Genomic DNA, 15,934 nt, shown 5'->3' with positions numbered 1-15,934 from the left:
TAGCATATTAGAAATATAAAATAAACCCACAATTTTTAAAATGCTTTCAGAATTTGATAGGTATTCTTTAACAATAAAATAAAAAGTAATCTACTTTCTTTTTAAATATATTAGGATGAGCATTAGCAGATTATTGGAAGGTGTCACTATTTGGTTTTCCTCTGACATATTTGAAGTGCATTTTGTATTAAAAAGTGGCAAAAAATATGACAAAGAACAAAATAAACAAGCTTGTTGAAAAGTTGTACTATTTAACTTTGTAATTATAAACACAAATTGTTTCACTTTCTTTGCTTTGGTTTATTTAACTAATAGCTCTCTTCCCCTTTTTTAGTATTGTACCTCCACTGCAGAAGCAACAATCTCACTGAAGGTTTAAATGAGCTTCACTCCCCTTTTCTGACCTGTATTTCTATTTGTTGCCATTTGTGGACAATTCCACCGATAAACATCTGCTATTTTTCAGGCTTCATGTAATAAGAACAGATGCGAGCTTTTATTTAGCTTATATGTGAGGAAACAAGTAGCTGTGTTTTATTACATATGCCGCTCTGTATTATCTCTGGACAATTCTTTATTCTTTGACTGTTAGAAAACATAAGTTCCCACAGCTACAGCAGATGTCTGCTACACTAAGAGCGTCATTCAAAAACAGAATCTGGAGAGCTGGCCCAGTGGTGCACTCTTCCTGCTGGGCTCATACGTTGGAAGAAGGCACCTCTCACTGCTGGAAGTTTTGGCAGGGAATTGCCTCTGTAACAAGCAATAGATCTTAATCCAATCTCTTCCATTTAACATGCCTACAAGAGATCAACTGAAGCAACATCTGCTCTGCAGCATGCCTCCTGAAGGAACTCAGAGCAGATCATGGTCAACCCTCGGGCCATCTCCCATGGCCCAGTAAAAAGAGGAGTGATGATGTAAAATTACGTATTTTTCACCTAAAGTCCTGTAAACATACAGAGCTGAGACACCAGTTTTCCTCATTCATTCCTACATACATCAGTTCTGTTCAGTAATGATAAAACTGTTTAGCTACTTCATATTTTTTTTGTCAGACAACTGTTTCTCCATGGTGAAGTTACTGGGTCACCAGTAAACAGGACACAGCACCATGGGCACTACAGACAATAAAGATCATCATATTATGATGATCTGTTGCCAAAAGCCACTGCCTTTCTTACCTTATCACCTATCATTCAAACAAAATTGAAATGTTTATTTACTTGTCTTTGAGGGATGGAAATTTTGATAATTTATTCTATGATCTGTATGCCCTGTTTAGCAAAGATTTTGTCACTGACGGAGGAGCTTCTTATATGATATCAGAAGGAATTTTCTCTCATGTAAGAATTCTAGAAAATGCTTAACAGAACACACAAACTGTCTCACACAGAAAATTGTACAAGGAAGGACAAGACTTTGTTTCCAAGAGATCTCAGTTATTACTGATTAAAAACCCATATAATACTTCACCCTGCAATTAAGTGAAAATAAGTTAAAATAGTGTATGGCAACCTATGTTTGTATTTAACTAGGATGAAGGAAAAAATCCAATAAATGAAAATAATTATCTTAATATTTTTTAGAATCATAGAATCATTAGAATTATAGCTATAGATCAGACGCATGGCTGGGTGATGCAGGTGAAATGGCACTGGTTATTTCAGAAATACATTGCCAAATGCTTTAGGTAACTATATTGACCACCTTTCTTTGTTTCACCCTTTAGTCACAAAAAGTAAAAAGGGAACCAACTGAAAATAAAAATCAAAGAATCAGATAAAAAAATTTCCCAGAAAAAGATCTTCATATGTCACACTTTCTAAAAGAAGTGTAAAGTTCTTAGAGATTAAGGTGATCGTGTCCTCTTTACTGAGTTCAATATAAATGCCTTGACACACAATAAATATTTGTAAATATAAATGATAAAAATGATAAAAGGATAAAAACACAGTAACAATCTATCTCATATTTAAATGACTCTGTTTTCCTGCATCATTTTTAAATAGACACTTGCACAACAATAGATATTTCAAAATAGTACATCCCAATAATCCTTATGTAAAAACAATGCTGATCTCATGCTTTTGATTAGTCAGTGAGCTGGCAAACACAAAAACACATTTTGTAAAAGGAAGCCATAGTAAACTTAACCTCACACCTCGTAAAAAGCTTTGTAGTCATCCCAGCAGTGGCTCTCAGCATCCTGTAAAATGCTTGTAGCACAAACTCTGATGCAGTAGTTCGTAACTTGAAACTGGAGAATATTGATGAATTTCTGACATTTTTGGATAGGCACTAGGAACAGGGTTCTGTTCAGAAAGAATGATGAAAAAGACAGTGATTGAAAGGCTGTGCACTAGGAGGTAACAATCACTAGTACTGCAAAAAGTTTTTTTTAGTAGGTATCAATCATTCATTTCCTTTTGGTCTTGAACCTAGCATTCAGTTTTGTAACTTTTTGTTTCAAAAGTTCTCAAAATATGTCTGCTTGTCTATGAATTCTCATTTAACCAATCACTGAAAAATCAAATACTTCATCCTATTTCATGAGATAAATATATTCAACATTCAGTCATTTGGAGTTTTTAATTCCAGCATTCTTGCATCAGCAATTATTACATCAGCCGTGAGTGACAAAAAGCAGGTAAGCACCAAGTACAGAGATTGCTTTTGGTAGGCATGTACTAAAACTCTTTGATAATACACCTAAGTAGAATTATTATACACATGGCTGGAAATATATGGACCAATAGACTCCTAGAACCTTAAGACAAAATCTCCTGTAAGTAAGTGCATTTGTATGTCCCTGCTGGTCAAACACTGCCTTTGACTTTACACTCCTACTTCATATCTGCTTTAATTTTTATTCTGCATGTAATAATAAACTAAATTCTAAAACTACAATACATTGTATGTATTGTAATTGTATTAATTTCTTTACATGTCTGAATACACATGGTGCTAGGAAAAAGCACAGAAATGTATTTTTATATTGCCCTCTATTATTGCTACGTCCTGAACCAGATCTTATGAAAATTAGGCATTGCAAAGGTCAGAAAAGGAAATCAAGACCATAGCACTTTATTTATATAACAGCAAAGTACATTCAGTTCCCTGTACAATCTTACAATCTTACTTTCTCAAAAAAGATCTGCAAATCAAATACAGATCCTACACATAAATAATTTGTTTTGCAATGGCTGCTGTGGACTATCAGGTTGATTCAGGTATTTCCATAAAATAGTACACATACTGCATGTGCTAAAAATATGATGCAATTTGCAAAACTACCACCACATTGTATCACCAAAATAGAATGAAGTCTCATATTATTTACATTTGAATTAAACATTTTAAGTAAAAAGGACATACTTTTTGCTTGTTTCTCTCATTAAATTGCTATACATTGTAAAATGCTGAAAGACATATATCGCCGTGGAAAGGGCACCACACAGGTCTTGCAGGGGAGCCTTCAAGGGAACGTCTCTGCTCTTCTCCTCTAGTCTTGCCAGAACATCTGTTGCCACTTTGCTGCAGGCCTCTACAAAGCTTGCTCTAATTTCCTGAAGAGAATCATCTCTGCAGGCCAGAGCCAATGGAAGCAATGTGTCAAGTTCTTCCATGATGTCAGAACAAAACTGAGAGAAATAAATGTGGTACCAAATTATTTGTATTCTGACAGCACTGCTTAATTTATACACGCTATATATACTGAATAATGAAATTGGCATGAAACATAAATATATTGACTCAGTTTTACAAACATTTTAATCTCTTAAACAGAGGAGGAACATTTTTTAAAGTAAATTAAATATTCTTTCATTCCTTCCTCCTTTAAAGCTGCACATTCGATACTAGGGGAAAAATTAAAACCATCATATGTAGTAATGTATTCATTTGGTTTTGATGTCACGAAACGTACATTCAAAGCTCAACGCTAATTCCTTGTAAATAATGATGATTTTCTAAACTAATTAATTTTGAAAGATACATAAACACATTTCTTAACATTGAATTTGGAAACAAACGTGTTATCTCTTCATAAAGTCACACATTAATCTCCCTAAAATTATCTCCCCAAAGCTCATGTGTTATTTCAAACAAGCATTCATTAACAGCATTCTAAATCTGCTAGCAGAGTTGCAGATCTTACTAGAAAAAGTCTTTCAAACATACCTTTCCTTACAAAAGAAATTTAATTAATAAATGACCTTTCAGCCAAATCAAATAACTCAAAATTTGCTTTATTACAGGTTATGCTAATTAGTTGAACGGCATGTCTAATGATATGAATACAGGAAATCCCTCTATAGCTATATTTCACAGCTTTCAACATTTTCCCATCTAACCACTTGGTAACAGAGCAAATACTAATCAGAATGCTTTAGAACTTTTAGGCTGAAGAAAAAATGCCAGTGAAGTTTAAAAGATAATACTTTCAAGTACAAACTAGGGGCTATTGTATAAAGCTCTGTTCAGCTTCAGATTGTAATGCCTCTCACTTTCTTCTTAATTCCATTTATATAAGATGTAGAATATTAATAGTACTGTAAGTACTTCAAAGTGTAGATGGCAAACAGCCTTGCCATTCTGTCTCTCTTCAAACTTCAGATCTTTTGATACCTGCCTTAGCAATTTGTTTTGGTTGCTCCTCCTGTTGGACTGCTCTGCAGGACTCCTTCATTTGCTGGTTGTTTACAAGACCCATTGTGCAGCCTGCAGCTGAAAACTCTTCTTTCTGCTCATGTTGAAGGATTTTAGATGAAAAATCCTCAATTGCTATTGTTATACAGTGAGCCACAGAAGAAGACAGGTCTTTAAATGCATTTCTCCAGCCAAAACTCAGTAAAATAGGCTGAAACACATATTAAAATTAAATCAATCCAAAGTCATTATTGAGTGTTAATAGTGTCTGAAAATTAAATGCCCATCCATAATTAAATTACAGGCCATTATCACAATTTGAAATTATTTATAAAATTTAAAATATAGTCTGCTAGTGTTGAAATCATACTAAAAGCAGTATTTACACTCAACAAAATGCATAGCAACATTAAACATGTCATCAAATTTTTTAGGAAAAAAGAATTACTGTTTAAACAAGACAGCTTTTATAAAAACATTCTTCATCTTTACCTTATTTTTTAATCTTTAAAGACCCTGTTTTAAAAAGTCAAAGAATTCATAGGTATTTTCAATAGTATAACAAGTAATCTAGCACTGTATACTCTGTAATAATTTCCACTGCAAGTTAACAACTGGTTACTGACCATGAATCTCAATGGGAAACACTGAAGAGGAGCTGGTTTTAACACACCCACACTGTATTTCACTTCTCTAGAACTGGATTTAGAAAATATTAAAATGTTTAAGTAGAGATGTGTCGTTTTAGACTAATTCTGGCTTTTCCTGTGGTTGACACCAGTTCCTTGCCTTTTTTAAACAGACACTTCTGAAGTAATCTGAAGTGTAATAGTTGCCAGAAGTAGACACAGCAGAACATCATTACTTTTCAACTTATCTGACTTTGCATTTTTCTTATGACTTATATCAGACTTAAACCTTTTGAGAATTGCACCACTGTAAGAGACATATTTTAATGATGTAAGATGATGTTCAGTAAATATCTCCACCATGAGGGCAGAGTTGGAGAATAGAAAAGAGAGATTCCTAACTATTCCTCCAGCTATAATATTAAATTGGAAGAGAATGAAGGGCTACAAAGTGAAGCCCTTCCAGTTTACTTCAATTTAAAAGTTGTATCCTCCTTCCTTTCCCTTTCCCCACTAGCAACATCCGGCTCTTATAAGCACAGGGACAGCCTCTGTGGACACACAATTTTGCACTCTTTCATTTTTTTTGATGGGAATCAAGTACATCCCAATCTACCTAAAAAAATTCTTCTTTGTAATACATATTAGTATTAGTTTCACACACCAATCCAAAGTACTTTTTAAAAAAAATTCAGCATTAAAATCAAACTATTAAGAAATTAAATTCTACTATCATAAAGTATAAGATGGTTGGAGCATTTAGGTGCCACAAAATCAACAATAAAAATGTGTTTTGTAGTAAATGGGAGCCAGATAAAAACAATCTTGTACATACATTCTACAAAGCACAGTGCTTATTACACAGTAGTTTGTTGGCACCAGAGAAACTAGACATTGTATGAGTACCTATACCTTTAGAAAGAACCATTATGATCAAATTCTAAGAACTTTATAAATATTCTTCAAGGTTCTTGGAAATTATATGCATAAAACTAAGAAAGCTATCATAGTTAAGTAATTTTTCCCATTTTGTTATGAGGTATCTTATAATTACATTTTTTCTGTTCATAACTATTAAATACCAACAACTTCTTTGAATGACCTAAGATTTTATTCCAGCTAAACTGAAACTTTGCACATAGAAGTAATCACAGAAGCTGAAGTAATGAAACTACAGCAATAGGTGTTTATAATGAACATGGTGAAAGCCTACACTGGAGACACACAAAAAAGAAAATCCAATACAAAGTGTAAGACTCTTTTCATACTCACCTCTTCTACCTGAAGTAACTGTTCAGGAAGCACGCTGGTTTCATTTGCTCTAGTTTCTCCTGTTAAAAGCTCCCCACTAGCTCTCTTCAGAACTCCTGCACAGTATGACAAAAGAGATCAAAGTTTAGATTAATTCTGTAGAAAAGTCAGCAGCCTAAAACATCTTATATATCACTATGAAGCACAAAAAAACCCTCAAGAAGATGTAGGGGAATACTAATGTTATAATAAAGTCAAATTCAAGTTATATACAGTTTCTTTTATATAACATGATGAAATCAACATCTGGTGGTACTTGTATTTTATACAAATGCACACATAATGTATAAAACATGGTTTCTTCTGTCATTAATGCATTTTTATACTGATTGTGAAGTCATCTCAATGAGAATGGATAACACTAGATCAGCTATATAGAAATTTATTTCTCCTCTTTGTTCAAAGAATTACATCAATTGAGCACTAATATATTTTTACAGACTTTACTTATTTGGAAACATGAATACAATAAGAATAAAAGGACAGTTAATTAGTATAGATATTATAATCAAAATGATCACTTATAAAAATACAAAGAACAAGAGAAACTCCTTAAGAAGGGCTGGTACAAAGCTCACTCATAAATCTTAGAGTAATGGGATATTGCCCCAGTTTTGTCAAGGACAAAGCAGTATCTGGGGTTGATATTACTTTTATCAGTGTTTCAAGAAATCTGGGTTCCTGAAATGTACTGATGATTCCTCTTGCAAGTGATACAAGCACAAATGGAGGTGCTTGTTGGGAATTTGAAAATCAAGGCAGCCTCGGCTGCAGTGACCATGAGATAGTGGAGTTCCAGACCCTGAGAGCACAAAGGAGGGTGAAAAGCAAGACCCAGGCTTCAGAAGAGCAGACTTTTGCCTCTTCAAATACCTGCTTGGAAGAGTCCCGTGGGATAAGGTAACGGGACACAAGAAATTTGATTAATATTCAATTATCACCCCTGCTAATCTCAAGAGAGCTGAAAAAAAATGGCAGAAGGTCTGCATGCATGAACAAGAAGATCCTAGCCAAACTCAAACACAAAATGAAACATAAAGAGTGTGGAAGTAAGGATGGGTAAGTTGGGAGGGACACATAAATTACTTCTGAACATGAAGAAAGTTAAGGAAGCTAATGCTCAAATTTGGCCAGGGATGTCAAAGACAACAAGAAGGGCTTCTATAAGTACACCAGTGATAAATGAAAGACTAGAGAAAACATGAGACCATTGCTCAACAAGATAGGGTACTTGGTAACATAGATATGGAAAAAGTTGAGACAATGAATGCCTTCTTCAACTCAGTATTTTCTATAAAGACCAACCTTCAGGAATCCCAGATACCAGAGACCAGAAGGAAAAGCTGGAACAAGGAAGATGTACTCTAGGTGTAAGAGGATCAGGTCTGAGAATAACTAAGCAAACTCAACCATTTTGTGGTTCTGTGAGTCACAAAGAGATACAAGAATAACACCAAATGATGTGTATTTTAAAAATCTGTCTTGCAGCATAAAGCTGGTAAACAATACTGGTGCAGATTGTCCTAAAGTAATGACTTCTTATGAAATTAAAAGAGGTTTTAAATGACAGGTGCTAGCAAAGATTATCTATTGTCAAAGATTATCTTCCAGGCATAACCTTAGAGGTGTTCAGAGGGATCTGAAGCTACTAGTAGTAAATGGCCAAGGTTTAAAGAGCTTTTCTCTTTCTATGAAATTTCAAGCATTGGATATAATTTATCCAAAGTAGATTTAACCTTTCCCTTAGACGATTTGCATTCTGAAAATAAACACTGTTTTTCATACACTTACACAACATTGTAGAAATTTGAAGTTTTTATGGGGTTTTTTGTTTGTTTTGGGTTTTTTTTTGTACATTTGGGGTTTTTTTTCCCAAATACCTTTCTGCATTTTCAAAAGACATTGACAGATTTAAGCTGGGAAAAAAAGAAAGACAAAATGGGAGAACATAAAACCAAAAGGAATTAACCAGGCCATCCAACTCTTTGAACCTCATAATTATAGCCAGTACCAGAAACTTCCTGGGTTTTTTTCAGCATGTTTTAATGTATTTTATGATACAGTTTCTAACCGTTTTTTTTAGAAATTGGTCCAGAATTTAAAAAAAACCAACTAATAGTCTAAGTGACTGGATATTTTCCCTATTTTCTATTCTGTGCTTTCTACCTTAAATTTACCTTTTTTTCCTATCAATTCTCATTTTTACAGATATAACATCAAATTCTAACTATAACCACAAGTAAGTTTCTATATATTCACATTCTTGTATTATTGTCACTAAGATCTGCTATTTATAACTTTTTCTATCAAGACTTCAAAGAAAATATTTAAGCTAAAATCCTTGTATATTCACAGCATTGTTGCCTTACTTGTTAAGAACTCACAGCTGAGATAAATAGGTATCTAGCTTATGGTAGATTTGTGACTCCAGGACCACAGGCAAAGAGCCAAATGATGCTTATACCCACATCAGTAATTTAACAGGCTCCTTCATTATTAAATTAACATATTCTACTACATTATCCCATCTCCTTTTCTAATTAACAGCCTGGACACTCCTGCTTTATTCTCATATGTATCTATGTTTGTGCATGCAGGCTTACACACATTAAAACTTTCACTGGTCTTCTCAAAGACGCCCCATGTTCAAGTCTCCCATATTTTATTGACTTTCTTTGGATTCTCAGAGTTTTGCTTTCTCCAAATATTATCTGGGTATGGCTGGCCAAGGCCACCTTCTTCTTCAATTTAACCTCCAACTAGCAAGAGTTGCCTTCCCACTTTGTACTGAACACTGTACACTGAGCCATAGCCTCCACAGAGCCTCCACTCTTTAGATCCTACTACAACCTTGCTCTCAAACACTATTTCCACAGAGACGGATAACAAATTATACCTTTCATATCCTGCAACTTCTTCACTTGTGTGAGAGACTGGAAGGAATGCTCGTCCAAAATGTTCTGGGTGTGTGTGTGAGGCAAAGAGGCAGGTCAGGCCTTGTTCTGGTGAGGCAGAACATTGTTACATACACTCCACCCCCCAGAGCCTGTATCCCAGCCCCACAGTGACCCCCAACCCCTGTCACATTGCAGGCAATGCTCCACTCCCTGCCCCTGGAGCCCCAGTTAAGCCCCAGAGTGGCCAGATGACTGGAAATCCCATCTTGGGAAGGGCCCAGGAAACACAAAGGGTATTTAACCTGAGACACAAGGTCAGCACATCTTCACCCTACCTCCTCTTGGAAACTCTATGAGCTGAACACAGCTGGAACCAGGAGTGGTAGTTATGTTTTTCTTTTCTATCTTTTCTGCCTTCCTCTCTTTCTTCTTATAATACCCTCTTCTTGGAATTTTTGAATAACTTAAAACTGAACGGGCTTTGAGTTTGAGAAGTCGAATGAGCTACGTTAATGCTCTGGAAAGTGCTTTTTTGTTGATTGAATGCTGGCCTAAAAATTTTGCCTAAGTTCTTTGATATCCTGAAGTTGCCAGTAAAGTTGTTTTGAGCTCTTGAGAATATCTTGTTGGTATTTGTACTGTGTGTCTAACTATGAAAAACCGCAAGCCCTTTTAAGTGTCTCATCAAGTAAGGATTTTAGGGCCTTACAACTTGTCTTCTGACTGTCTTGCCCTAATCAGCAAACTCTCCTAGGAAAGAGAAGCACAGCTTTATTCAATGTATAGCCCAAATTAGTTTGCCACTGTAGACAGAAAGGCAGGCATGGGTCGGAGGAAACATACCTATCTAGACAAATTCTCTGACTCCTCTCTTTAAAGAGCACATATCAAACTGCTTTTGCACAGATAGAAAGAAATGTGCATGTGATCTTTCCCACATGGTTGTTTAGAGAAAAGAATTTGCAGAAAGCGAGGTGAAAAAAGTGAATATTGTGAAAGAGGACGGGGGTTGAAGAAAAGAAGAAAATGGGGGTGAGATGGAGGTTGAAGAAAAGATGGGAATGAGAAGAAAAATGTCGTTTTCTCATATTTGCTCCTTTTCCAGAGCATATTCTAAATCTCCAGCATTCTTGATTATTAAGGAAGATTGGATTAACCACAAATCCTTACTTTATCCTTCTTGAAACAGATGATCTACAAACATCCAATCTTGATGGACTGTTCATAATTTCTGTACATACTTTAGTTTACCAACCAGGCAGCTTTAATAATTTTGATTGCAAATGACGAGAACATTATATCCAGTGTTACACTTAAATAAAAACGCTTCAGCCAACTTTCCTTGTATGTATTTGTCTGGCATTATTCTTCTCTTCTCCCCAATTGTTTGCCTAGGTGCCCTTCATCTGTTTATTTAATTCTTTCCCCAATTCAGTATTTTTTCTGGTTTTGTAATGATGATTACAAGGACTGAAGAATGCCAGTGACACCTCTTGAATTTTAAATATAATTATTTTTATTTCTTATAAGAAGTTCTATTGAGTTTTTTTTTTTTTTTTCTATAGAATTCTACAGCTTTCCTATTTTTATAGCATTTAGGGCCATATGAACAGTCATTGTGATACCATCTTGCATGCAGCATAGAATAGCAAAGTATCAAGGAAGGCTTTTGTATGAGCTACTCTGTATCTGTGTATAAGCTAAGTATCAGTGCTATCAAAGTAGCTTACAAATTGGATTCAGACAGGTCAGTCAGGACTTTTATTGAAACCATCCTGGAAATAAAGCATTTGGAGAAGTGGAAAGAACATTCATCCAGAAATATAAAAAACAATTTAAAAATCACTTACTTACTATGGGTCAAAAAACCCTTCTGCTTTCTATCTTCAATAATGGACTTTTTACTTGTTGTATTATACTGACCAAACTGTACTAATTCAGATGCAGAAAATGTACCTCTGAAATCATATTCCCCTCCTTGCGTAAATTAATCTTCACTTTGGATTGATCCACTAAAGCTGTGCATTTGTAAAAGAAAATACTTGAACATCTTATGTTGAGACCAAAGCAAAAATCATGTTTTTTAATCTTCAATTACAACTTTTGCAATACTGCAACTTTGCAATAAAAGTCTGTAAGGAGGATACACCTCAAAAATTTTATTCTACACTTATTTTATTACACTTTCCAGAAATTGATATAGAGTTAAGGATTTCTCTCTAAGGTGTGAAGGAAAGACCTTTACAAATCTTCCCAGTCCCATGAAACAGATCTTGTAAACCTAACAACTTGACAACTTTGCCCACAGTGTTTTCAAGCACTACACTGGAAAAAAGACTTTCTTAGTATTCATTATCTAATCTGTCCAGAGGTCATCTTTCTCTCTGAAATGGGGAAAAAAAGTGAGATAGATTAAAGCACATTCAATATTTTTGATTTTTCAGAAGTCTTAACAAGAGGCTTCTGAAAACCCAAAAGAAAAAATCTAACTTAAAGATGGAAAGAGAATGCAATTTGGCAGAGTTCTAAACCCGAGTCACACACTTAACACTTGATTGTAAATGACCATGCTCCTTATTTCTTCAAAGAGAAGATGTAATGCTGGAAGTAGTAGGTATGTTAGAATAACTCATTAATTTCAACTGAATGTAAATAGAGAAGTAGACTATCTCGTCACAGTAGGCATGACAAGATACCTGCAGATGAAAGGGTTAAACAGTCAAGAAAAATCCGTGGGTGGTTACTCCTCTAATTTTATGAAATCCAATGCCTGTAGTGGAATGAAGTTATGCACCATTGTGAATTAATGACAGAAAAGTACAGATATCTTTTCTCTGAAAGGCAGAGTAGCAGCCTTGTCCAGATGTCACACTAATGTTCAGGGGTGGAACAAAACCATACCATTACTTGTTTGTCCAAGAACTTTGCATTATTTTCTCCTTATTTTGCTTTAAAGGATAACTTGAAGAACATATTGGTAGTAGATAAAATGTATATTTATACTATCTTTTTAAAAAACTGTGCCTATATAACAAAAATACAGTTTTAATTCAAGCTCAAATCTTGGCCTGTACATACTGCTCATTGAGGAACACTAAGTTACTGCTGGTAAAGTCAAAAAATAAAATCAGGAGGAATTGGGACGGAGAACAGTGAAAAGAAGTTAGAGTGGAAAATGCAATTCAGAGAATTCATTTCTCCAATCTATGTGAAGTAATTTGTGAAAATGAGGATCTTGAATATATTCCAGAAGATGCCAGATAAAGAACTCTCAAACTGAACTCAGAGACCTATCTGTATCACCTAAAAACTCTCTACATCCATCTCCCTACAGAGTTCACTCTGGTTCACTGTTTCCTTTGGTGCTATTGTCTGCCATGGGGTTACCATCAGAGAACACTGGTAGGCAGTACTTCCCTCTAACATCTATTTTCAACAGCCTAAATTGGTCTTCATAGGATTCCATTGTGCACGCTGCAAAGAAACTTGTCTTGTTGCCAGCTAGAACTCTGAACTACATGTCTTTCTTTTCTTCACTGTTCTTTTTTTGGTTCACAAGCAACCTCCTACCAAAAGCAGAATCTGCAGAAGAGACTACATCCAAGCAATAATGCAATGAAAAAGTATGAAGAGAAGCCCAGGTGGCCACCTTGCAAATTTCCAATGTGGAAGCCTTCGACCTCTCCGCCCAAGAAGCAGCTATAGTCCTAGTGTAATGAGCTTTACAAACCCTGGGAGCCTCTTTACCCTTAACTACATACGCCTCTCTAATACAATCCCTTAACCATCTAGCTAAGCAACTCTTAGAAGCCATTTGACCCCTCTTAAGACCCCCTAAGAGTACAAACAATCTGTCAGAAGATATGAAATCTTTGATTCTTCTGTGATAAACCCTAAGTGTTCTTCTTACATCCAATTTATGCAGCCGTTGCTCTTTGTCATTGCTGGGTTTAGGGAAAAATGAGGGCCAAGAAACCATCTGGTTTAGATAAAACTCAGATGCCATCTTTGGGACAAAAAGAAATTTTACAAAGAGGAATCATCCAAAGAACTACTTTGTTTCTGATGGAACTTTATACATGTTCTAAATATCAAAATTGAAGTACTATGGAATATAAAACAAAAAATCAATTGACATTGAAACAGCTATACACATAAACACACCACTTGACACAAGCACATGAAAAAAACATTATTTTTGTTGCACCTCTGTGTGAGCTACATAGATTAAAGGTCTCCCATGAATACTAAAAGCAACCAAAACATAAAGGAAACAAGTACAAGGCTTCTGTCTACGCAATGCCTAGGGAAACTTTAGATGACTTGGACATTCATCTACCTTTTATGAATTGGCCGTCTTTCCCTAGTTTGTCAGCTGTACTACTTGCAGAGCACTGGCACTTCAGATATCCCTCACTGCAGAGACTAAGGGGTAAGATGGACATACCCAAGCTAGCTCAAACTTGCTGAGAGTATGGGTAGCTGTCTAACCCCAGAAGCACACACTTCAGCCTGGGCTAATTTGCTCTGCTTCTTAGGCTGGTTATGCAGCCTATGCTGCACTGTAAACCTGACCTTTGTACCCAAGTTAAGTTAAAGCTGCCTCAGACACATCTACACTTGTAGACATTGACTGCCAAATTAAATAAGATTTCTAGTACTAAGGCTTCTAAATAAGTAGAGAAGATGGCCATTATATTGCCTAGTCACATATTATAATGTGTTCTGATGAAAAAAAAACAAGGATTCTAACCAATCCTTCTTATCAAAAAACTCAGTCATCATTGGTGAAAAAAAAAAAATTATCAGTCGAATATAGGACATTAACAGGGAAAATCTTAAATCCCCTTCGGTACTTAACACAACCTGGAACCACTGGGAACATAGCTTTCATTCTCCCACATCATATTTCACTTCACTACAACTGAGATTTCCAGCACGACGAAAATAAAATAACACCAATAAACCTTTCTTCTAGTCAGATGTCTTGTTAAAAATTTCTCTGGACATGTCTTCTTTTCTTTTCACAAACTATCTGTAAACATATCACTGAGAAAAATTTTGTGAATAGAACCACATGATCAAAACAGCAACTCGAAAAACAAAAATATGTCTTAAGACTTCACTAAAAGCACCTGAAAAATATTTACCCTCACTTGTTTTTCAGGGTAAAATGAATTCTATGGTTTCTTTGATTTTACCAAGACTGCCTCCTACTAGAGCTAATAATATTTCCCATTCAGATTTGATTAAGTAGAGGTACCAATTAAGAACCAACTTGCTACAGACATGATTACTCTAAAAGAATATTTCTCAAAGATGGCTGCTTAACACGCTTTGGAGAAATAGTTCTGGATGTAATTAAGCTTGGAAAAATGTCTGCAGGATAATTTTTACTTCCTGGAAAGTCTCTGAATTACTGGAGACCACATGCCTTAGAATATAGTCACATAAATATAAATCTCCTATTCAAGACTTCAAAATTTTTTTTACGCTTTCTCACATAATACAGTAACAAAAAGTACATCTACCATTGTCCTTAGTGAATGTGTACTCTGCCCAACACATGAGGAAAACTCTGTAAGTTTATTCTAACACCTCTTTGTAGAATCAAGACCATAAAACATAAATCCTAATGTATAATAGCTTCATATTTCTTGAGAATTAGTAAAACTGAGTGACTAACAGAGGCAGAAATACATTGAAGTCACTAGCAAAAATTGAATTCAAATGTACATCTTATTAGAGCTTTGATGTATATTGTAAAAATATAAAGGTTAACCTGTATTTCTTTATTTTGGAGTGTCAGTATTACAGGTGAAGAATACGTTAGCAAAATGTGTGCCTTGGAACTATTCTTATTTAATATTTTTATTTTCATCAATGTAGTATTTTGAGACTACATCATTCCCAAAACACCTTCCTCCTCAGCATACAGCCTGACTGTTAAGATAGTGAACATCTGATTTCACCCATCCTCTCTCCCTGAGCAGCCTGGCCCCATTTCTGGTCTGATCTTTTCCTGCAATAGAATCAATGCTCTTGAAACCACTGCTCTCTCATGATTTGGAGTCTCTACTGGCAGAAGCAGCAGAGTACGAGAACATTTATGAACACACTCCAGGAAGGTGTTACTCATCTGAATTTTTACGATACCCAGTTCTACTGAATATAATTAGATGAAAAAAAGAGTGACCTTGGAACCTACAGCAAATGCAAACCTGAGGCTTTATCATTTTACTGATGTAGAGCCTCCTTCTGTAGTACACTACTGAGGCCAGTGAGATAAGCATGCTAGTAAACATAGTGCACAAGTAAGTGTGAGAAATACAGATTAAACATGGACTATATCCTTTAGCATCTAGTTTCATCTACACTAAGATAAACTAAATTGATATTAATGTATGTGCTTTTCTCTCTTGAAAAAGGCAGCTTTCAAGGACAAGT

General features: G+C 35.2%; 1 protein-coding gene across 8 annotated transcripts in view; it reads right to left on the bottom strand.

Annotated features, from left to right (window-relative positions):
• The window catches only part of KIAA0825 (KIAA0825 ortholog), a 234,162-nt gene that overhangs the window by 148,395 nt on the left and 69,833 nt on the right, over nucleotides 1–15,934 (bottom strand). For all 8 annotated transcript variants that reach the window (XM_072921924.1, XM_072921922.1, XM_012577417.5 and 5 more), the window contains 4 exons: nucleotides 6,552–6,646; nucleotides 4,634–4,861; nucleotides 3,379–3,644; nucleotides 2,165–2,315 (listed from right to left, as the gene is read on the bottom strand). In XM_072921924.1, coding sequence (XP_072778025.1) covers nucleotides 2,165–2,315; nucleotides 3,379–3,644; nucleotides 4,634–4,861; nucleotides 6,552–6,646 — 740 coding nt within the window. The remainder of the gene's footprint in view (nucleotides 1–2,164; nucleotides 2,316–3,378; nucleotides 3,645–4,633; nucleotides 4,862–6,551; nucleotides 6,647–15,934) is intronic.

Source organism: Taeniopygia guttata, chromosome Z (assembly GCF_048771995.1).
Source record: "Taeniopygia guttata chromosome Z, bTaeGut7.mat, whole genome shotgun sequence".
Lineage (NCBI taxonomy): Eukaryota > Metazoa > Chordata > Aves > Passeriformes > Estrildidae > Taeniopygia > Taeniopygia guttata.
Note: the sequence above shows the minus strand (reverse complement) of the source record. Positions and strands in the feature narration are given on the sequence as shown.